Genomic DNA, 22,427 nt, shown 5'->3' on the forward strand with positions numbered 1-22,427 from the left:
TGTAAATCTTCACTATTACCATGGTCCTCTGCTTCTTCTTGTTCCCTTTCCTCCTCTAGTTTTGACTCTGTGTCATGTTCACTTTGCAAATCTTCATTAGATTCATCATAATCGATTGCTTTGCTGTCATCTTTGTTTATCACTCCAAGAATAAATTCAGAAAAATTGGGATCACTGATGTTCATGTGTTAATGACGATGCCATGGCACCTAATATATATGACAGTATCATTACCTGTAAGTATGCAAACGTGAGAGAAGGAAATATATATAATTTAAGAAAAATTATGGAATAACTTTGAAACTGTCCTGTAATCAGTATTGTGGGGGCAGTGGGACCCCCATTAAAACTTTTAACAGTTATTACACAAGAAATATATGACTTGAAGTGCTACTGTTCCATGCACCAGTTGATGAAGCACAGACTTGAAGGGGCACAGAAGAAAAACATGAAACATGACATATCAGCAGAGAATGGCAATTGATAAGGGAGGGTGGGGTCATACACCAGTTGGGGGTTAAGAGAGGTCTGTCAGGACAATAAACCAGCTTGGATGGTCAATTCCTTGTTCATGGAATTCTCAAGTGTGCATCATTGACTCATCAGTCAGGGGACCAGGATCATAATAAATAGCGAATATGGAAGTAATTACTAAATTTGGTTTTTATTTAATTTTCTATCTTTTGGGAAATGATTTGTAGCTAGTTTTACATGTCTTGCTTGAAAAACCATAAGAAAGCAATATGATATTTTCACCGTAAAGTAGATGGATAGTCCAGGGCATGTCAAAATAGTGAGTTCAGACCAAAAATTTATTTTTAAGTATAGAAGTTACAATATTATATAAAATTATTCAAAACAAGAACACGGGTGGACAAGATATCTGACATTGATATATCTACACTTATTTGTAATTAACCACCTCAACAGGTATGTGCCAACATAAAATTTTATGAATGAAATTTTGTTCAGTATAAATAAGAATTATTGTTTCCTTAAAAATGGAGCCATAATATTCTCACTGTGATACTATGTGTGTATGAAATAGAAACTGTTGTAAATGTAGATGATATAAAGCATGTCCTTCCATTCTGCTTTAACTAAAATTTCTGAAGACAAGCTTTGTTTTCATTTTATACAGTTTGATGGAATGTGTTCATACCTAATATAACTCAGCCAGACAAAGATTAATATTATAACAGACAGATTATAAAAGAGCTCTGCAGGAACTACATACTGCATACCTAATTACTTTAATACAATTAAACATGATGTGCTCCAATGTTTTAAACACCATCTGTATCTAAAAGAACCTCATCAAAGTAATGCCAGGTTCATCTAAAGGAAACATAAATTTGTTTAACCAAACAAGACAGCTGAGTATCACAAGATAAAGCAAATCAAAATGCTCTTGATAACAGGATTTGACATTCTGTAGCTTCCACAGTGAACTGCACAAACAGGAGATCATAGAATGTTAAAGGACATTTTATATCAATAAAGATAATGTGATATTATTATAAATATAAAAATTAATATATATAACTAGTCAACTTCTTGATTAAGGCTCATGGAAAGTAGGAAATGATTTTAAAAAATTGTATATTAATTTTAAGATCCAATGTCCTATTTTACACAACAGTTTGGTAATACTAGAGCTTGTCATCAGTATATAGAAATGAGAAGAATTAAGTGCTAGATGGATTGCTTTGGCAATGAAATGAGTGACTGCTACAAGTGGTACATACAACAAGTACATAGTTCCATTTAGTTATATGTATGTAAATTTCCTGTGTTTTAAAAATGTATAATAAGTACAATTACATTATCTGTGTTAATGTAATCTATAAAACTGAATTTATTAATGAATGCATTATGGTAATGATTAATAGACTTTTTATATAAACAATATTATTATTACTTTTAATGTATAAAGTGAAAACCAGATCTGCTTTTCTTATGAATACACATAAAAGAAGTATGTCTGGGTAATTCAACTGTCTGGTGTAAGAAATATCAGAGTATTGTATTTTATTGTGCTGAGGAAGATGGCTATTTTCTGGGTTGTTACATCAAGTGGTCTGGTAAAAGTGTACCAACGTTTCAGAAGGTGCTTACTGCTGCCTCCATTATCAGAGCAGCAAGCAACTCTGAAACATTGCATACTACACAGTGCAACAACCCAGAACAGCTGTTTTCATATTTGGTGCCATGAGAACCTCAAATTAAAAATTACTGCTGATTTTCCATTAATAATTCAGAACATGCTGGATGCAATCGATCTCCAGTATTCTCAGAGCTAAGTGTCCGAGTCTTCGAATTTTGTGTGTCTTCTGCGTGAAGACGACCATGTCTCTTTAAAGTTACTTTTTGTGAGAATTTCTTATTACAGATGTTACAAGTGAATGGCTTTTCCCCAGTGTGCGTGCGTTTGTGTGTTTCAAGGTGACCACTCTGCGTGAACTGTTTATTACAAACTTCACATTTGTATGGCTTCTCTCCTGTGTGTATACGATAATGTTTTTTCAGATTTACACTTTCAGAAAATTTTTTATTACATACCACACACATATATGGCTTTGCGTCTGTATGACAACGATAGTGAGTTTTTAGTTGTGATTTATCAGAATACTTGTTATTGCATATATAACAACTGTATCTCTTCTCTTCTGTGTGAATACGAAGATGATTTTTTAAATTTGCACTTTCAGAGAACCTTTTATTACATACAACACAACAATATGGCTTCTCTCCCGTGTGAACACGATGGTGATTCGTCAAATTTCCTTTCTTGGAGAATGTTTTATTGCAAACATTGCACGCGTATGGCCGCTCGCCTGTGTGGATACGATAGTGCGTCTTCAGGGTCGCGCTTTCTGCGAATTTCATATTGCATACATCACAAATATATGGTTTCTCTCCAGTGTGCGTGCGCTTGTGAGTTGCTAAATTTCCACACTGTGAAAATCTTTTATTACAAATGTCACAAACATATGGTTTTTCTCCTGTATGAATGCGGTAGTGTTCTTTGAGGCGATCGCGTAATGAGAATGTCTTATTGCAAACATCACATTGATAAGGTTTCAGACCAGAGTGGATGCGATAATGGTACTTAAGGTTCGTCTTTTTTGAAAATTTATTGTTACAGATATTACAAACGAAGGGCTTCTCTCCAGTATGGACACGACAATGATTTTCTAGCGTTACTTTTTGCGTGAATTTTCTATTACATATGTCACATGAGTATGGTCTTTCTCCTGTATGAGTACGTCTATGGGTCGTTAAAGCACCACTTTGTGAGAACGATTTATTACACAATTCGCATTTATAACGTTTCTCTTTTGACAATTCTTCTGATTTCTGGTTTAAATTTGTACAGTTGCGTCCAGTCTCCGTATTATATTGTTGTTGAAAGATTATACACATGTCATATTGGTTTGACATTTCCACATTCTCACATTTCTCTTTTCTAGGTTTTAATTCATCCCCATTGTCCACGTGCAACTCATGTTTCTCTATGGTAACCTCTTCCTTTAAGCGTTCATTGTTTATTACATTATCCCATGATTCATCTTTAGTTTCACTTTTTATAAAAAGTGTTGTTACAGGTAAATGATGTTCTCCGTCTTCGAAGTCTGAAGGTGTACTGGTAGTCTCGTTGTTTGAACTTGGTTTATATTTTATTTCATCCATGTTGTGTAGAGATTCACTCGTCGCCACTTGTCACGTCCACAGTTTGTTTTGAAACTAAAAAATATTATTTTGCGATCAAGTATTTAGTGTTTAAGGCACCTTTGCTTTCTACTAGTTTCCATAATATCTGTGGTTGTGAGAATCTAGAAGACCAAGCGTATAGGTATTTATTAATTTTCCAATTTCAGAGTCACACAACTTCATATTAATATACGCATTTGGTATTCCATAATTTGTTTTGTTTGCAGTCTGTATAAAGACACTGCCGCTCAGAATATGCAGCGTTGAAGGATATGGTAAATGAATAATCTCCTGATTGGAAGTCTGAAAATGTAGAGATGTATGTCTGAACCTGCTTCATGTTTTATTTCATGTGTCTCGTGTAGAGATTCGCCCATCTTTTCATGTTCAATCAAATTTACAAAACGTCAGCTGTTCAGAACTCTCATGACTACGTTTTATACCTATTATTCACAGACAATAAAAGAATAGATAACTTGCTAGTAGCAAATTATAGAATATGATCGTTGATTGACAACAGTGAAGACGTTAAACATTCATGTTTGTATCACATTAAGTATACTTGTACATTTTGGTGGCATGTTTCGAAGTTTTACATATCAACGTAGACAGAGAGAAGAGCAGGGAATATAAAATGCTAGTTTGCTAGTTTGCGTAACAGAATATTTAGTGTTTGTTGTTCAGGAACATTTTCAAAATTACTCTCGAGCAGATTGGTGTAGTGGAAAGCCTTGGTCTGGTGTTCAAGAGAGTGCAAGACTTACAAGGTAATCGATTCGAATTTCGGTCGGATTACCGACTAACATACCGTGTTTACTTGTGGGTTGTGATGCCGTCTGGTCGTGTAGAAATCTATCTTTGAAATCTATTTGACATTATTGATTTTCCAATTTTTATTCAACACTGTATAACTTGTGCAGTTAAAATAGTCATTGAGCAACCTAAACATCATAAATAAGATGACAATATAATTCAGCCTCTTTAGCATGCATTCATGACATTGTCTACTCTCAGACATGTTATAGTATAATGTTTTATGTATGTCCTTAGTACACCTGATACAAACACTGCAAAGCAAATTAAAGTAAAGCATCATATGGCAACCTACTATGTCACTGAAGTAGCAATTAGACCTAGCCAGCCAGGTAACTGACTTGACATCTGATGGAATCACAATACATATTGATTTTAAGAATTGTGTGAATGTATTCTTCTCTGGTAAAATTCTATGCAAAGATAGTTAATAACTGCTTTGAAAATGGCTGTCAATTACAATGAACATAACACATGATTATAATTTGTTTGATACTGTGAACTTGATTTTGTTGAATTTGTTGTATGAAATATGTGTCACAGATCACAGCATGGTGGAGGAGAATATAGTAAACTGTTACATTTGATAGGGGAGTTCATTGATTTGTCATGGAAATGGGGGAAGGAGTTAGCAGGTTTTTATACCCTTGGACTGAAAGTTGAGATATATAGATAGTAAGGGCACATATAATTAATATACAATTGGCTGTATTATATGATCCACTAGCTGACAAGTCTTTTGAATGTTTAAATATAATGCGGATATAGTTAAAATCAATATAGTGGATATTAATGACTGATAGTTATTTTAATTTTAATAAAAGTAATTAAAACTAATTGTACTAGATAAAGACTGGAGGAGAAGTGAGAAACTTACTTCATAAATTTACTTACTGTTTCTTGTCTTACTGCTGAGAAAATTTTTGTAAGGAATACCACCGTCTTTGTAGCATATTTTTCTCTTTCTTTTGATCTGAAGTCCAGGTAGTATTTTATACTGTACGTGTGAAATGCAAGTTAAAGTAAAGTTTTTACTTTTCACCTTTAATCTAATATACTATTTTTATTATCTTTTTGACAGTGACCAGTCAGTTGACTGCAAAAATTGTGTCAAAATCTCAACCTTAGTCACATTAAACATTACTGGTCATATAGAAATTGACATTTTATAAAGGGAAGGAGACTCGATAACTAAAAGCAATGATCTAAAAAATTTTGCATTGATACGATGAGGAATATTCAAAACTTATACTCATATTATATGAAAACATTGCAATAACTAACTGCATGGAATATATGCAGTCCTCCTTGAGACCTAATACTCAGCAAGTTAATGAAAAAATCTCCTTCCTTTGATTGAAGCGTAAGGTTCATTACTATGCTCACAAGAGCCTGATTCTGTTCTCTGTCATGAGCCTAATTAAACCTCCATCCAAGTTGTTAAGATTCATTTTAATACTAGCCTCCAAAATATGGCAATATTGAAATTAATTTCATAGCTTAATGTCTGATTGGTTTTATTTTTCAATTTCTCTTTCTTGCTACACAGTCACGTGTTTCAGAAGAAAAAGAAATAAGGCAAGAAACATGGCATCAGGGAAGGTCCACCGTTCTCCTCAGATTGCCACAACATTCCCATTGCAGGAAGAAGTTGAAAATGGGAAGAACAGACATGTTGTTAAATGTCAGCGATGCCCCTCAAAAATACTAAATCCTGGCATGGGCATATACAAACAAGTTGAGGTAAGTGCAGTTCACCCTATCTGACCCAAACCTAACCTTACTCTTACGTAGTGTTCTCCAAAGATTACAACCTGCCAATCTTGTTACGTGTTTGGTAGCGCCGATGAAAAGTTTTGTTGCTAGTGTCTGAAAGGGATGTCATTAGGCAAATTCAAAAGGTATATAGTGGTTTTTCGCTAATGGTGAACATGGAATGTTCCAGCCACGGTGTCACACAGTGATACACACGGTACAATATCTACATTTACTGCGTTGATATATTGGACGCAAGGCCACAGCTAGTATCAGTTGTGTGAATTTTAGCATTGTATTTAGCATGGATCATTGCGAATAATTCTGTCACTTGTCCTGTGTCTGCAATCATGTGATTGGAGCATATGAGATGGTATGCAATGCCAGAGGGAGGTGGGAATAAACTTATTACTTGTGTAACATTTAAATGAAAATGTGGTACAGAATTTATCAGGTTTAATAAATACATATGTCCCGCGCCATAGCCGCGTGGTCTGAGGCGTCATGCTTCGGACCGGCGATACGGAATGCGCGCTGGTTCGAGTCTCGGCGGAGAAGGAATTTTCTCATGAGCTTTCGACCAGTCCAGCATCGTGAGGAAATTGGGGAGCTACAATTAGTAGCGTAATCCGGTCAGGGAAACTAGCATTGGCTGGGGGTTCGTCGTGCTGACCACACATCACCCTATATCTGGTCGGATGATCGTTCACCTCTGCTTAGGCATGTGAACGTGAGGCCAGCAGCCAGCTAGTCGGCTTTGGCTCTCTGGAGCTGTTTCGCCACGGAATAAATACATATGAAAAATTTAAGCAAAGAAAGATATTTAAGCTGGTTTTTTTGTTACCAGACAACACCGATTGCAACTTAACCAGTTTTTCAGAAACTTTTTACAGGTGTGTAAAATTATTCTTTTGCAATTTGTCCAACTATTTAATCATAAAATAATAAAACCGCAGTGTTACAGAAGCTGGATTCTGCTTCCATCTTCAAGTAAAAAGGGGGAAGAGGACATAGAACATTGTGTTTGGCCTCGGATCTGAGTCAAATCTGACGATAGGAAAGCTAGATAGCTTTCTGTCCATTTCCCCCCCTGTTTACTTGAAGATGGAAGTTGACTCCAGCTTTTGAAATGCTGCGGTTTTATTATTTTATAATTTAGGTGATGGACATTGTCAAAAAGAACAATTATTACGATGCACCATTGTTATAATGCTTCATACTTCAGTTTTACAGGTAGATGAAGTATTCAGTTTGTCATGTAAAACACACACCACGGTTTCCGATAATGAGATTTTGGAAGATGTGCGTATATTATGTAATGAAAAATAACATACGGGTGTATGTATAATCAAACTCAACTGTGGCAACATCGTGTTCTCTGTATTTCTACAGCTAGGACACTGCACTAAAATGTTCTTAATTTTGTTTTAAAAAGTGGCGGTTCAATGAAAACAAATTTATTAAACTGCATTAAAGGATTACATAAAGTTATGAAAAATATTTGTGAAATATATTTGTCAGAATTTAAATATCAATGATCATTTGAATTTTGAGTTCCTGCTGCTGCAGTTACATATTACTGGAATAATCATGAAATGTTATGGTACATTTTAAGAGCTACAATATTTGTAATAAGCAGATTCTAAAACGTAGGAACAAGTATTTATGTAGGATTTGAGGTTTTTACAGCGGTGAGTCTGAAGATGGCTGTCTTCTGGGTTGTTGCGCTGTGTAGTCTGGTCGATGTTAACCAACGTTTCAGAGGTCATACTGCCTTCATCATCAGGGCGATGAGTATGAAGATTTCTGTCTTCTGGGTTGTTGCGCTGTGTAGTCTGGTCGATGTTTACCAACGTTTCAGAGGTCATACTGCCTCTGTCATCAGGGCGATGAGTATGAAGATTTCTGTCTTCTGGGTTGTTGCGCTGTGTAGTCTGGTCGATGTTTACCAACGTTTCAGAGGTCATACTGCCTCCGTCATCAGGGCGATGAGTATGAAGATTTCTGTCTTCTGGGTTGTTGCGCTGTGTAGTCTGGTCGATGTTTACCAACGTTTCAGAGGTCATACCGCCTCCTTCATCGCCCTGATGATGGAGGCAGCAAGGACATCTGCAACGTCGGTATACTTCTACCAGACTACACGGCGCAACAACCCAGAAGACAGCCATCAACATATATTTATTTTTATATTGTCTAGATGTCTTCAGTAATCTTTTTCAAATTATGAGGAACTGTGTAACAGATAAACGCGACTTGAACTGAATGAGTTTTCAGTTTATTCTTTGTGATTTATTTACAAACATAGTAACTTTTTATTCATTGCTGACCACTCCACAGATAGTGCAATGATGTAGTACTTGAACTTCGAAACTGTCTGCTTTTCGAAAATTTTATCACGCCACGCCATGAACTCTTTCTAGGTATGTAAAGTATTTGACGTTGCTCGACACTTCTGTCGAATGCTGTCCTAATGTAACAATTTTGTGTGCTGTCAGTTCCCTCTGCCCCACATGAAACAGAAGGCGGAAAGAGGTGAAATTTCATCTGTACAGGATGAAATCATCAAGGACTACTGGGTCGTGGAAGACATGTATTCCTTTGAGAACGTCGGCTTTTCAAACTCTGTCGACGGCGTAAAATATCTCGCCTGTGCTGACTGTGAAGTGGGGCCTATTGGATGGTTTGATATCGCTGCTCAAACCAGCTATGTGGCGTTATCAAGAGTACTACATGGCAATGGTTAGGTAATGTATAACGCAGTGGTAAGAGGGCTGATTCTGATATGTAAGTGCTTCTGAAGTTGAGGGAGCACAAATGTTGACAGTCCTGTGATGTATCAAACTTGGGACAGAAAGACTAATAATACATGTAAATCTTATTTACGCGTGACTGCAGTTCACCATTACATTTCATTTGAGTTTTGTGATTGTACACAATCTTTCAGTGATCGTGAAGAATCTGTGATATAATCTAAGTGTCAAGAATGGAAGGATTTGTAATTAGCGCTTCAACCTGAAATATATTCATTTAAATCGTTAAAAAAATATCTCTTAGTCGAATATGAATAAATGTTTCCCTTATCCACGTTTATCCCCGCGATTATACTTTTTGTCTCAGTGTAGCGTTTGATTTAAAGTTTTTTATCAGTTTATTGTAGTAGTTGTATTAATGCGATTGTCCATTAGAGGCCTCAGACTTTCAGAAGTTCGACTACTATCTCGCTCCGAAGGTGCCCATTTTCTTTTGGTTCGTACCTCAGTTCTTGTGAAACTCTGTCATGTCCTGTAAGGTGCCGAAAGTGGCGCTCCAAATTGGTGAGTGCATTTTATAATATGTCCGTGGGAATGGCCGCAGTTTCCTGGCAAGTATTTTCTTTGATTTTTCTTCCCCTTTCAGGCCCATTGAAGCGGAAAGCGCGCATGAACAAGCATTGCATCTTAATGTTCCGAAAGAAAATATTTGCCACGAGATGTTGTTTCTTGGTTCTCGTATAGCGTAGGGAATTGTTTTATCTTCTGAACCTCCACACAAAATATAAGTCGTAAGATGTTAAATGAAGAATGAGATGGGCGGGGGCGTGTGGCGTACATGGATGGGACTAGATGTGTCGGGAAGCCTTCCGCCACCTTAGACGCAGGCTGTGAACGTAATATAAATCACTATTTGGTGAGAGAGAGAAGTTTTTCAAAGAATTATAATGTAATATATGTCATGGAAAAATGAAATTGTGCCAAAATTTTGTCTTTGATTTTTAAAAATAAAAATCTGCAGTGGGCATTCTGTTTAGATTCAAAGTCAACGTGCAGAATTACTCGGAGCGCTGCGTATGTTAGGTGGCATTGAAGGGCTAATTAACATGATATAAAATATAACCCCTGAAGCCAAATCTCATCTAAATAATGTTTAAGAATTTCGTCTGTGCCGGGGGGCGAGGGGGGAGAATAAAAATCCTCATTACATGGATTAAATAATCACTTTAGAAAATGGCTGTCGTCTGGGTTGTAGTTCCGTATAGTCTCGGTAGACGTTTACCGACGTTTCAGACGTCCTTTTTGCCTCCATCATCTTATGACTCATTGCCTTAATGATGGAGGCAGTAAGGACCTCCGAAACGTTGGTAAAATTCTACCACTCGCCGCTACAACCCAGAAGACAGTCAAAATTGTGTGTCGTGTCGTGTATCGTGTTGCGTGCGCTACAGAATTATTTTTTCCTGATCTGTGAAGGCTGAAAGAGAGATTGAGCCATCGTGACATGCTCTCAACAGCTTCTGCCATCTAGTGTGATTTTTTTTAACTTGTTAGATACCATGGGTCCCGAACTAAATTATTGTAGCTGTTTTCTTACATGCAAACACTTCGTGAACAAAGATAAGTGAGGGCGGGAGTAGCTCAGTCTGTATAGTGACTGACTACGGACGGGACCGGGGTTCGATCCCCTAGGGGAGCAGAGGATTTTTCCTCTAGCCCCTGCCGGCTCTGGGGTCCTTTACCTTCATGTGGTGCAATGGGACAGCTTTACTTTCTACGAAGACAAGATTTGAGGTTTTCACTGCGGTGAGTACGAAGATGGCTGCCTCTGGGCTGTAGCGATGGAGGCTGTCAAAAGCGTACTCACGTGGAGTGGACAGAATTGTTAAAATCTTTTAATTAAGTCGAAAGCTTTTCTAATTTAGGCAGCACATTTTCACGAAATGGAAAATTACAAGAAAATAAACGCACGGTGAATCGGTCAAGACGGACTCTGTAATCTCACCCTCGTTGTTTGGCAACTCTGTCGGAACTTTGAGGCTGTCTGCGGTGACGGAGACTTCGAATTAGATTTTCATTTGTTTGATCTGGAGGATAGACGTCGACTTGTAATAAAGATCTCTCGGGTTAGGTGGTTGAAAGGAGAACCATCTGTGTCCTTATCCTCAGGGTACTGATGCGGCTAGATTCAATTCCAAATCACTTTGCAGCTGATGGTGAGTCAGCTGGTGTCCAGTCCCTGTTGGGACGGACTCGTGACCAGATTTTGTCTTTCGTCACACCGTTAGAGTAATGTCGTGTGGCGTCTGTACGTTTGTACACAAGGAACTTCACCAAATGCCAGGGTTACCACCTTGACCACGACGGGACGAGATGGAAAAATGTGGGACGCGTCGGAGAGAAGAAATGTTTACAAATTTTCAGTGGGGAAATTCTGATGAGAAGAGTCCAATTGTGAGACCCCTAGGAATAGCTGGGAGGATAATATTAAACAATTCATGGTGTGGTATTAGGAACATTGACTATAATTTTATCTTACACACAGACGAAATCGTAGTATTTATTTAAAATAAAATTGTCTTGATGTTAAATTGTTAAATGAATTTAACATTTTGGTTGTAGGTTAGGTTAGGTTAGGTTGGGTTGGGTTATGATACGTTAGGTTGGGTTAGGTTAGGTTGGGTTAGGTTAGGTTAGGCTGGGTTAGGTTGGGTTAGGTTAGGCTGGGTTAGGTTATGTTACGTTAGGTTGGGTTAGGTTGGGTTAGGTTAGGTTAGGTTAGGCTGGGTTAGGTTGGGTTAGGTTAGGCTGGGTTAGGTTATGTTACGTTAGGTTGGGTTAGGTTAGGTTAGGTTGGGTTAGGTTAGGTTAGGCTGGGTTAGGTTGGGTTAGGTTAGGCTGGGTTAGGTTATGTTACGTTAGGTTGGGTTAGGTTAGGCTGGGTTAGGTTAGGTTGGGTTAGGTTATATGGCGACACCATACAACTGATAATTTGTCTCTAACACGTTATGAGCATATAGTAGCCGCATGAACATTAAACCGCTTCAAAGTTGTGTAACAAGTCGTCAGACCACCTTGCAACTTTCTCAGTTTAAGAAACTAGGTTTCTGGACGTGTAACAGATAAGAAATGCAAATGGCAGCCATGTTCCGAACACTTCTCTTAACTGATCAGAATGCTTAATGTTTGTGACCATTATGAATCAAACGTAAGAGATTTATCACATTTATCGATTCGTAATTAATTTTCCGATGCTGCTCCAACTGCGGAATTCACGTGGCGGCGAATTAGACTAGAAGATGATCATGAATCATGTGTGATATCTTTTTAACACTCGAGAAGTCACTGATGTGTGATGATGGAAGGTTCAGTCATTGGGGCTTCTGGGCCCCCCTCGACCCTCTCATTATCATCAGCCCCCCCCCGCCCTAAAATTTAGAAATTATTTTGCCCTTTTATCGATGTAAGAAAGCTCAAATCAAAATCCAGTTATTTACAATCACGAATGTTTCGATTGACTTGGTCTGTTGTACATGTCATATTTTTATTCTCACCCCACGTGGTAACACGAATATTTCATCACGGAAGTACGAATTCTTGGGAAGCCGCGTCGAATTGTAAGTGACACAAAGACATTTGCTGTGTACGAAACATTTTACTGTGAAACCGTTACAGCGCCACACTTTGGCGTCAAATCGGGGGTGGCGATGACATGAAACTTTTCTTTTTCCCCTTCGGAATATCTCAACTTGATGGTGTTACTTCATGAAGTGAAGAAATGTATTTTCCTTCGCTTTTCTAACCTAACCTAACCTAAAACTGCCCTCTTGCCCAAGTTAAACAGACGCGACTGACTGATTATACAGTAATTTATATTTTTGTTTTGTGTGTTTGTGTTTACTTAACTTCCTTAACTGTGACAACTCTGTCGCTTCCAACGAAAGCGTGTTTGCATTCTGTATATTAGTTACTCAAAGTCTACGTTAAACACTTTCTTCTCGGAAGAGTCCACTACTTTGTGAAACAACAAAATAGTTTGATCTGTAACAGTTGTACAATCATTCTTGCGATATTATTTGCTAATGGACGTAACTTATTCTGAGTAATGTTTCCATTTACAAGTCATTTCAGTTGCCTAGATCTGCAATGTCGCTCCACTCACTCCCTTACCTGATTTCTCACTCGAATAGGTTTTATTTATTAAAGCAGAATTGTCGATGAGAAGTATTCAGGATGAAATATTCCTCAAGAACCGGGTGAGGAGGCAATTGCAGGTCACAAGGGACCTCGCCCTGAAAGCTCTGGTCAACCATCAAGCCTTTGAGGTCCAGTTTCAGCCGGTGGACAACCCGTGCTTCAGGTCATCAACTTTGACATGGCTTCGGGTTCGAATGTATTCCGCTCAGGGTCTTAAGCCATTATCTAATTGCCCGATAACATTTCTCGCGAATTTGTTTCACGTAATCCTCCGCGGACAGTAATTCCTGCCAGCGTGGGTTCAAGCTCGCGTGGCGTCCGTACTGACACCAGGAAAGGATTCGACGAGCGAGGGTCTTACAGGGTGTAAACGAACATGACGAGCAGTTTAGGTCCCGTCCCAGAAACAGCGGGAAGAGGTCGTGGACTATCTGAAGACGCTCGCGACATTTCTTGTACAGTATAACGCGCAGTTTCAGTCAGGATGTCTGGGTTATCCTCCCAGAACAAAAGCGATAACGTTGAGATGTCTTGCAAGAGGTTTGTTCGCTTTATATAAGTTGGAACACACATCATTTCGCCCGATTAATAGGTTAGCAGAGCGGGAGTGTGTGTGTTCCTCGTGTTCGGGGAGGTACCCAGTCGGAACTCCGACTCGAGGACGAGATGTCTTCGGGGGTCATGAGCACGCTCGCTGTGCTAACCTACGGCTATGATACGATACACTGCTTTATTTTGTTTGTGAGTGCGTAAGTCCAGACGTCATGTCATTTATAATCCGAGTGTCAATATCAGAATCTGGTATGATTGTCTACACACAAAGCTTTCTCACAGCAGCACAGTGTAACATTTGTCTAGCGGCCATCGTATTAACCTTGAGGAAGAATGTATCAAGTTTTGAGTTACTGTAGGCCGCCTTGACACTCTTTTAAACCTTTCTGTGCCAGTATTGAAGAAGGTACTGCAGGAGTCACATAGGTCGTTCACACACTGATCGCCTTCAGAGGGGATGTCGATCCAAAAACTGCCATCTAATCAGTGAAACAGTAAATTAAAAAAATTTTGAGCTAAAATTACGCTAGTCCGTCAGGGAGCGAGCTACAGGAGACAAGAATCTAGCCAAAGAAATAACAGAGACATGAACAACAAAATGGCGGCAGAAGAACGTGAGAAGCGTCTGTCTGGATGTCTTTGTGGCCCGAGTCGGTTGTATCAGTCCAATGCAGTGTGAGTGTTGCTAGAATGAAGCAACGAGCCCTTAGGCTTGTCCTACATCAATTCATCTGCAGGATGCAGCATCTCCACTCAGAGTTGTAATCCAAATGAAGTAAGAAAAGTAACTTATGAACGTAAACAGAAATTCTCTAAGTAGGAAAATATTACGCTTACAGTCTTGAAAATAGTTTCCTGTTTATGGAGCTGTGACACGAGCCGCTGTAACTAAGTACGTATACAACCAATGTTACGTTTCCCTTGTTTATAGTGGCTGCGTGGCTTTGTTTGTTAGTTAGGCCGGCACTAATAGCTTTCCATTCTTACTACGAATGAAATGGCGGATGATATTAAAATGTATATTAAAGAAATAGAGTGTAGGATCAATTCAAGTGGCTGAGCGACGAGTGACGTGTTCTTCTGAACACTATTTCAGCCTGTGAGTTCTATAAAGGCTGAGTAATTTATACACTAGCTGAGCAACTGTTAGTTTCTCAAGAAAGATTCTGCTGTGCCGATGTAAATGGCGTGTCCTTATAGACGAACCGCCATTTTGCTAAAGCCTTGACTCGTGACTTTGTTGCGCAGAGCACTCTTTAGGCTAAGTGATGTACCAGACGCGTACTTTACCCTAACCTCACTTATGACGTGGATTTGAATATACTAGGATTCACGAAGCTGTGTCAGCAATTTTAATAAGTCTTAATCAATTTTTAAAGTTAAAAAAAATCTTAACGACATTCTAAACCACCAATTTTATAGTTTATATTATTATTACTTTAGGAAAAATCAGGAATAGAGAAAAGTAATCCAGTTCAGTGAAATGGCTTCAAACATACATTCGAACCTGATGATGGTCATATTGGGTTGAAACATGTAGCTCAACGAGAAGTTACTGAACAGTGAGTGTGTATAAAATGAATGAGAATCGAAAGAGTAATTGCACACACAGACTACTACGTGTTCAAAGAAAGTTGGCCTCTTCTTGAACTTTGGTATGAAGGTCGTGTCACGGAGATAATTTTTATTTCAGCGAAGTCAACGTGACAGCCGTGGACAAAAGAACTTCCATGAATGTGGCCCAGGACGTTCTATGGAATCCGTCGTCTGAGTCTGTTTTCTGAGTCAATTGAAATCGGTGTGCATCTTTTTAAGTTCTATTATACGTATTGAAGATTTCTGTCCACTGGGTTGTTGCGCTGTGTAGTCTGGTCGATGTTTACCAACGTTTCAGAGGTCATATGCCTCCATCATCAGAGTATGAAGATTTCTGTCTTCTGGGTTGTTGCGCTGTGTAGTATGGTCGATGTTAACCAACGTTTCGGAGGTCATACTGCCTCCATCATCAGGGCGATGAGTATGAAGATTTCCGTCTTCTGGGTTGTTGCGCTGTGTAGTCTGGTCGAGGTTTACCAACGTTTCAGAGGTCATACTGCCTCCATCATCAGAGTATGAAGATTTCCGTCTTCTGGGTTGTTGCGCTGTGTAGTATGGTCGATGTTAACCAACGTTTCGGAGGTCATACTGCCTCCATCATCAGAGTATGAAGATTTCTGTCTTCTGGGTTGTTGCGCTGTGTAGTCTGGTCGATGTTTACCAACGTTTCAGAGGTCATACTGCCTCCATCATCAGAGTATGAAGATTTCCGTCTTCTGGGTTGTTGCGCTGTGTAGTCTGGTCGATGTTTACCAACGTTTCAGAGGTCATACTGCCTCCATCATCAGAGTATGAAGATTTCTGTCTTCTGGGTTGTTGCGCTGTGTAGTATGGTCGATGTTAACCAACGTTTCAGAGGTCATACTGCCTCCGTCATCAGAGTATGAAGATTTCTGTCTTCTGGGTTGTTGCGCTGTGTAGTCTGGTCGATGTTTACCAACGTTTCAGAGGTCATACTGCCTCCATCATCAGAGTATGAAGATTTCTGTCTTCTGGGTTGTTGCGCTGTGTAGTATGGTCGATGTTAACCAACGTTTCGGAGGTCATACTGCCTCCATCATCAGAGTATGAAGATTTCTGTCTTCTGGGTTGTTGCGCTGTGTAGTCTGGTCGATGTTTACCAACGTTTCGGAGGTCATACTGCCTCCATCATCAGAGTATGCAGATTTCCGTCTTCTGGATTGTTGCGCTGTGCAGTCTGGTCGATGTTTACCAACGTTTCGGAGGTCATACTGCCTCCATCATCAAAGTATGCAGATTTCCGTCTTCTGGATTGTTGCGCTGTGCAGTCTGGTCGATGTTTACCAACGTTTCGGAGGTCATACTGCCTCCATCATCAGAGTATGCAGATTTCCGTCTTCTGGGTTGTTGCGCTGTGCAGTCTGGTCGATGTTTACCAACGTTTCGGAGGTCATACTGCCTCCATCATCAGAGTATGCAGATTTCCGTCTTCTGGGTTGTTGCGCTGTGTAGTCTGGTCGATGTTTACCAACGTTTCGGAGGTCATACTGCCTCCATCATCAGAGTATGCAGATTTCCGTCTTCTGGATTGTTGCGCTGTGCAGTCTGGTCGATGTTTACCAACGTTTCGGAGGTCATACTGCCTCCATCATCAGAGTATGCAGATTTCCGTCTTCTGGGTTGTTGCGCTGTGTAGTCTGGTCGATGTTTACCAACGTTTCGGAGGTCATACTGCCTCCATCATCAGAGTATGCAGATTTCCGTCTTCTGGGTTGTTGCGCTGTGTAGTCTGGTAGATGTTTACCAAAGTTTCAGAGGTCATACTGCTTCCGTCATCACGTTCTGTAATTCTGTTGAATTTTAATCAGGCCTGAAAATTGATCTCGAATTTAATCTCGTGCGTTGTTAACCATAGATATGACGACCATGTGCATTATACGGATTAAATTTACGATTAAAATGAGAGCGATTAATTGAAGTAAACGTTAGAATGTTGAAGCCCGTAGTTTCTGAAAGATGTAACATAAAACCGAACGGTAATTCTGGTGGTTTATGGCCGCGCCACAGACTGAATGTCATGTCCCCAGGGGGGCAAGGCTCATGTACAATTAAATATCCTACTTCATGTCTTGAAGGTGGAAGTTGCATCATTTTACGAATACTTGGCCTCAATTTAAGATTTTGCCACAAGACGCCTCATCAGCTAAGCAAACAGTCTTAATGTCGACTTACATCTGTTAACGCAGCTAAGACGAACTAAGTAGCGTACTTAAACAGTTTCTATTATTACTTAACGGGGAGCAGGTCTTGTGGTATTGTTAAGACAGTAAAAACATATGACGGACAAGGCGTCTGGATAGGCAGACTGCAGATTTTTAAATTCGTGTCGCTGGAAACATTTTGGAACTGTAGACATCACATTCGTGGAGACAGACATTTATTTGTCAAGCGTTTTGTATTCGACAAGAAATATGTTCGACATAAAAGCTATATACCTTAATGGCGTTAATACATCACGCATTCATTTTTATGTTATCAGTCATCTTGCTTGTACGTAATTAGAAAACAAAGAAAATTATTGAAAATTTGTATCTTGATATGAGATGAAAAAGATGAATGTGGGAGTAATAATTCTGGATTCTTGGTGTAAATGTCTAGAAAAAAAAAGTCTGATATGTTTACACTCGCTGGAATATTCATCTGAAGGCCAGAGAGGAACAACTTTCATTTCCAGAGGCCTTGTCTGACTAACATCGGTTAACCTGCTGTAATGAACACGCGTCATGGAATTGTTACGACACGTTTTGATAGAGACGAATGCAGTCTGTGTCTCGCACCGTGGGTTCTGACATTTTCATAACTCTCTACTACAAGATGGCTGATGACTGATTGGCCAGGTCTCATGAAACATCTGCCCATCGATGTGCGTAGTTCGATACGATAAATAAACTGATTCTTTCATTCGGCTGTAAAAGTCGAAATTCCATCACTACTACCGGAATAATTACATCCCTCTTTGCATTATTTAGGACCAGATAGTCTATTTCCTCAACATATACTTTTAAATTAATTATAACTGAAAAACGCTACAGAATCTAACACGTCTATGAACTACAGTTCAAATTAAAATTGCGATCTAGAAGTAATTAGGAGCAGAGCATATCCGAAGAACTCTTGCCGAATATTTTGTATTTATGACTCGTATCAGGCACGTACATATTAAGGAAAATTGCTGTTTTCATAGGTTTTGCGCAGTGTGGTAAGAAAATGCGGGTTTTCCAGAACAAGGAACAGGAGAATGTTTGAACTTAAAATAGAGCAGGTAACAGGTGGATAGAGAAAATTAGAGCGTCATAGGACACGTGAGAAATAGATACATTTTAGACAGGAAATGTGAAGGAAAGAGGCAATTTGTTAAACTCAGACGTAGATGGAATGAAAATATATCAAAATGGAAATAAAGAAATAGTGTGGGGGGTGCGAATAGAATACAAATGGGACAGTGGCGGGTTCTTAGGAATACGGTAATTCAAGTTTCATGGATTGTACGTGAATATCTTGATCAGCTCAGCGACTACCAGCATCAGAATATGGACTCTTCTGCATTGAGTTAATTGCTTCCATGTATACTTTCTGATGCCTAGTTGTGAAACAGGACCATAAGTGCTTGTTTTCCCTTGTGGAGCACGTGGTCACCCTTCTTTGTTTGCACAACATCCGACCCAGCACTCCGGGCATTCAAAGCTGTAATTAATTCGTTTGTTTACCGAGTGAAAGTGATGGTCACAAGAGCCGGACTCCAAACACGATGCAAAGCGAATTCATTCCGTAAAATTGGTAATTACGGCCTAGACTTTATAGAAAACAAAGACTACAGAGCGAAGCAAGTCTCACGTTTTCGTTGTTTCTTCCGAATGTGTGGAGCTGTCACCGTCAGATAGTGCAAAATATCTAACCTAACCTAACCAAACTAACCTAACTTAACCTAACCTAAACTAACCCAACCTAACCTAACCCAACCTAACCTAAACTAACCCAACCTAATCTAACCTAACCTAATCTAAACTAACCTAACCTAACCTATCTACCATAAGCAAGCTTAGCCTAACATAGAGTAGCCCATACCAGCCTAGTCTAAACTAGGCTAGCCTAACGTAGTGTTACCCATCCTAGCCTATCACAACCTCGACTACCCTAGATAGCCTATCCTATCTTAGGCTTAATACTGCATGAGAAGGCCAGCCTAACTGCAGGGGAAACTATTCTTTGAGAAAACCCATGCCTAAACTAGAGTAGACTAGCGTAGTGTAGCTTAAATTACTCTGCACAGACCACTCCAGAATAGGCCAGATCTTCCAACACAGCAAATCTCATACAAACCTGCCCCAATCAACCTACCGAGCGTAAATTTGACATTTATGGTAACCGAGAAAAGAAATACCTAAATTAACTGAACGCACCCTAGTATCAAATAGAATAGCGTATCATAGCATAGACGAAGGCCTAAAGGTTAGGTGTCGGAACACAGAGGGGCCACAAAGCCGTGAGGCTGAAATGCAGAGATCGGCATGACTGGGGGACCGCACTCCTCCAGACCGGTTCTCTGCCGGACAGAGTCTTTCCTGGATACAATTTCTGCGGTCTGTGCCGGGAAATACATTCAAATTTTGAAAATTTTTGGTTTGGTGCGATTTTTAGACAATTTCCAGCATTTTTTGATTTTTTGAAAATTTTCACCTTCAAAATTTTTTCGAAAATTTTCAAAAAAATTTGGTTTTGTGCGCTTTTCAGACAATTTCCAGCATTTCTTGATTTTTCGAAGATTTTCAAAATTTTGAATATTTTTTCTAATTATTCCCCAAGTGATACCTGCGAAACTCGGTGAATGGCTCACACTGTCTCTGCCGGACTGCGCCTTTATCTCACTCGGTTGCTGCCTGCCCCGTTGTCTGCACCAACCGGCCTCTGCAGGTCCCGGTCTCTGCTGGTGATTGACTGCCTTACGTGTTGCCTGCAGCACCTGGGCTTCTCAGTGCCGTGTCATGCAGAGAACGGTCCATGCAGAGCCCGAGATAGGCAGAGACCGCATACGTCAGAGTCACAGTACATCAGAAACAGTCCGAGAGAGACCGGTTCTGCAAGGCATGAGGTGGTGGAATTTTGAAAAATTTCTAAATTTTCAAAAAATGAAAAAATTCTGGAAATTTTCAAAAATTGTCGAAATTTTAAAAAAATTGAAAATGGCTGCAAATGGCGTGAAACGCAAAGAAAACCACAAATTTTCGAAATTTTCGACAAAAATTTTGAATTAAGAATTTTTCAAAAAATTTTGGTTTTGTGCGCCTTTTGGACGATACCCTACGTTTTTCGATTTTTCGAAAAATTTTATATTTTGTCAAAGTTTCTCCACAATATCCAGGCCGTGACCGGCCTCTGCACGACCCGGTCACTGCCGATCCCTTTCTCTGTCGGACGCGGTGTCTAACGTACTCGCTCTCTGCAAGATACGTTCTCTGTATCACCCGATATATGCCAGGCCGTCTGTGCAAAGACCTGGTTCAGCAGAGACCGGGTGAGGCACAGCCCGAAACAAGCAGAGAAATGTGAGACAGAGAGAGTGAGGCGAAGACGTGTTGAGTCACAGAAGATGGGAAGCAGAGATCGGGTGAGGCAGAGACCGTGTCAAGCTGATGCACACACCGCATCAAGCGGAGACCGGTGAGGCACAGGACGAGCGACGCAGAGATCTTGTTAACCAGAGACGGAGTCAAGCACAGACCTGGGGAATCACACACAGCAGATACCGGTTGACTCACAGACTGGGTACGGCTGAGACTGTGTGAAATAGACAGCCCGGCGAAGTCTAGTCCTGAAAGGGATGAGCCAGGTCAAATTTAGAAGAAAAAAATTTCAAATTTTTCGAAAAATCAAAAAACGCTGCAAACGCTCTGAAATGCGCACAAAATCAAAAATTTTCTGAAAATTCGAAAGAAAATTAAAAGTTGAAAATTTTCAAAAATTCTTGGTTTTGTGCGCGTTTTGGGCCATTTCCCACGTTTTTCGATTTTTCGAAAATTTTCGAAAAAATTGAAAATTTCGACATTTTTTGACATTTCTCAAAAAGGAACTCCTTTGAGAAATTTCAAAAAATGTCGAAATTTGTCGTTTTGGACGATTTCCGACGTTTTTTGATTTTTTAAAATTTCGACATTTTTTGAAATTTCTCAAAGGGGTATCCCTTTGAGAAATTTCAAAAAATGTCGAAATTTGTCGTTTTGGACGATTTCCGACGTTTTTTGATTTTTTTAAAATTTTGACATTTTTTGAAATTTGTCGTTTTGGCCGATTTCCGACGTTTTTTAACTTTTTTTAAAATTTCGACATTTTTTGAAATTTGTCGTTTTGGACGATTTTTTGACGTTTTTTGATTTTTAAAATGTCGAAATTTGTCGTTTTGGACGATTTCCGACGTTTTTTGATTTTTTAAAATTTCGACATTTTGGACGATTTCCGACGTTTTTTTGATTTTTTTAAAATTTCGACATTTTTTGAAATTTCTCAAAGGGGTAACCCTTTTAGAAATTTCAAAAAATGTCGAAATTTGTCGTTTTGGACGATTTCCGAAGTTTTTTTGATTTTTTAAAATTTCGACATTTTTTGAAATTTCTCAAAGGGTTACCCCTTTGAGAAATTTAAAAAAATGTCGAAATTTGTCATTTTGGACGATTTTTTGACGTTTTTTGATTTTTTAAAATGTCGAATTTTGTCGTTTTGGACGATTTCCGACGTTTTTTGATTTTTTTAAAATTTCGACATTTTTTGAAATTTCTCAAAGGGGTACCACTTTGAGAAATTTCAAAAAATGTCGAAATTTGTCGTTTTGGACGATTTCCGACGTTTTTTTGATTTTTTTAAAAAAAAAATTTTTGAAATTTTTCAAAGGGTTACCCCTTTGAGAAATTTCAAAAAATGTCGAAATTTGTCGTTTTGGACGATTTCCGACGTTTTTTTGATTTTTTTAAAATTTCGACATTTTTTGAAATTTCTCAAAGGGTTACCACTTTGAGAAATTTCAAAAAATGTCGAAAT

The 22,427-nt window shown here is 39.0% G+C and overlaps 2 protein-coding genes across 9 annotated transcripts; one reads left to right on the plus strand and one right to left on the minus strand.

The window, feature by feature from the left end:
- Positions 1 to 798: 798 nt before the first annotated feature.
- On the minus strand, positions 799 to 3,693 carry LOC110832137 (uncharacterized). Its single transcript, XM_022068858.2, has one exon. It carries the CDS (start codon positions 3,691 to 3,693, stop codon positions 2,233 to 2,235), a length of 1,461 nt encoding a protein of 486 aa, XP_021924550.1. The 3' UTR covers positions 799 to 2,232.
- Positions 3,694 to 3,724: 31 nt separating this feature from the next.
- strat (RAB interacting factor STRAT) lies at positions 3,725 to 9,328 on the plus strand. Of its 8 annotated transcripts, none has more exons than XM_022068871.2 (3): positions 3,725 to 3,856; positions 6,077 to 6,270; positions 8,778 to 9,328. In XM_022068871.2, exons 2-3 carry the CDS (start codon positions 6,115 to 6,117, stop codon positions 9,024 to 9,026), a joined length of 405 nt encoding a protein of 134 aa, XP_021924563.1. In that variant the 5' UTR covers positions 3,725 to 3,856; positions 6,077 to 6,114; the 3' UTR covers positions 9,027 to 9,328. The 8 variants fall into 8 exon arrangements, with proteins under 8 accessions (XP_021924563.1, XP_021924568.1, XP_021924564.1 ...); XM_022068876.2 differs by having other exon boundaries at positions 3,779 to 3,856; positions 6,090 to 6,270; XM_022068872.1 differs by having other exon boundaries at positions 3,850 to 3,989.
- The last annotated feature ends 13,099 nt before the right edge of the window (positions 9,329 to 22,427 follow it).

The sequence above is a fragment of the Zootermopsis nevadensis genome, unplaced genomic scaffold (assembly GCF_977971745.1).
Source record: "Zootermopsis nevadensis isolate Lab colony 2312 unplaced genomic scaffold, Znev_1.0 Znev_ptg000010l, whole genome shotgun sequence".
Classification (NCBI taxonomy): Eukaryota; Metazoa; Arthropoda; class Insecta; order Blattodea; family Termopsidae; genus Zootermopsis; species Zootermopsis nevadensis.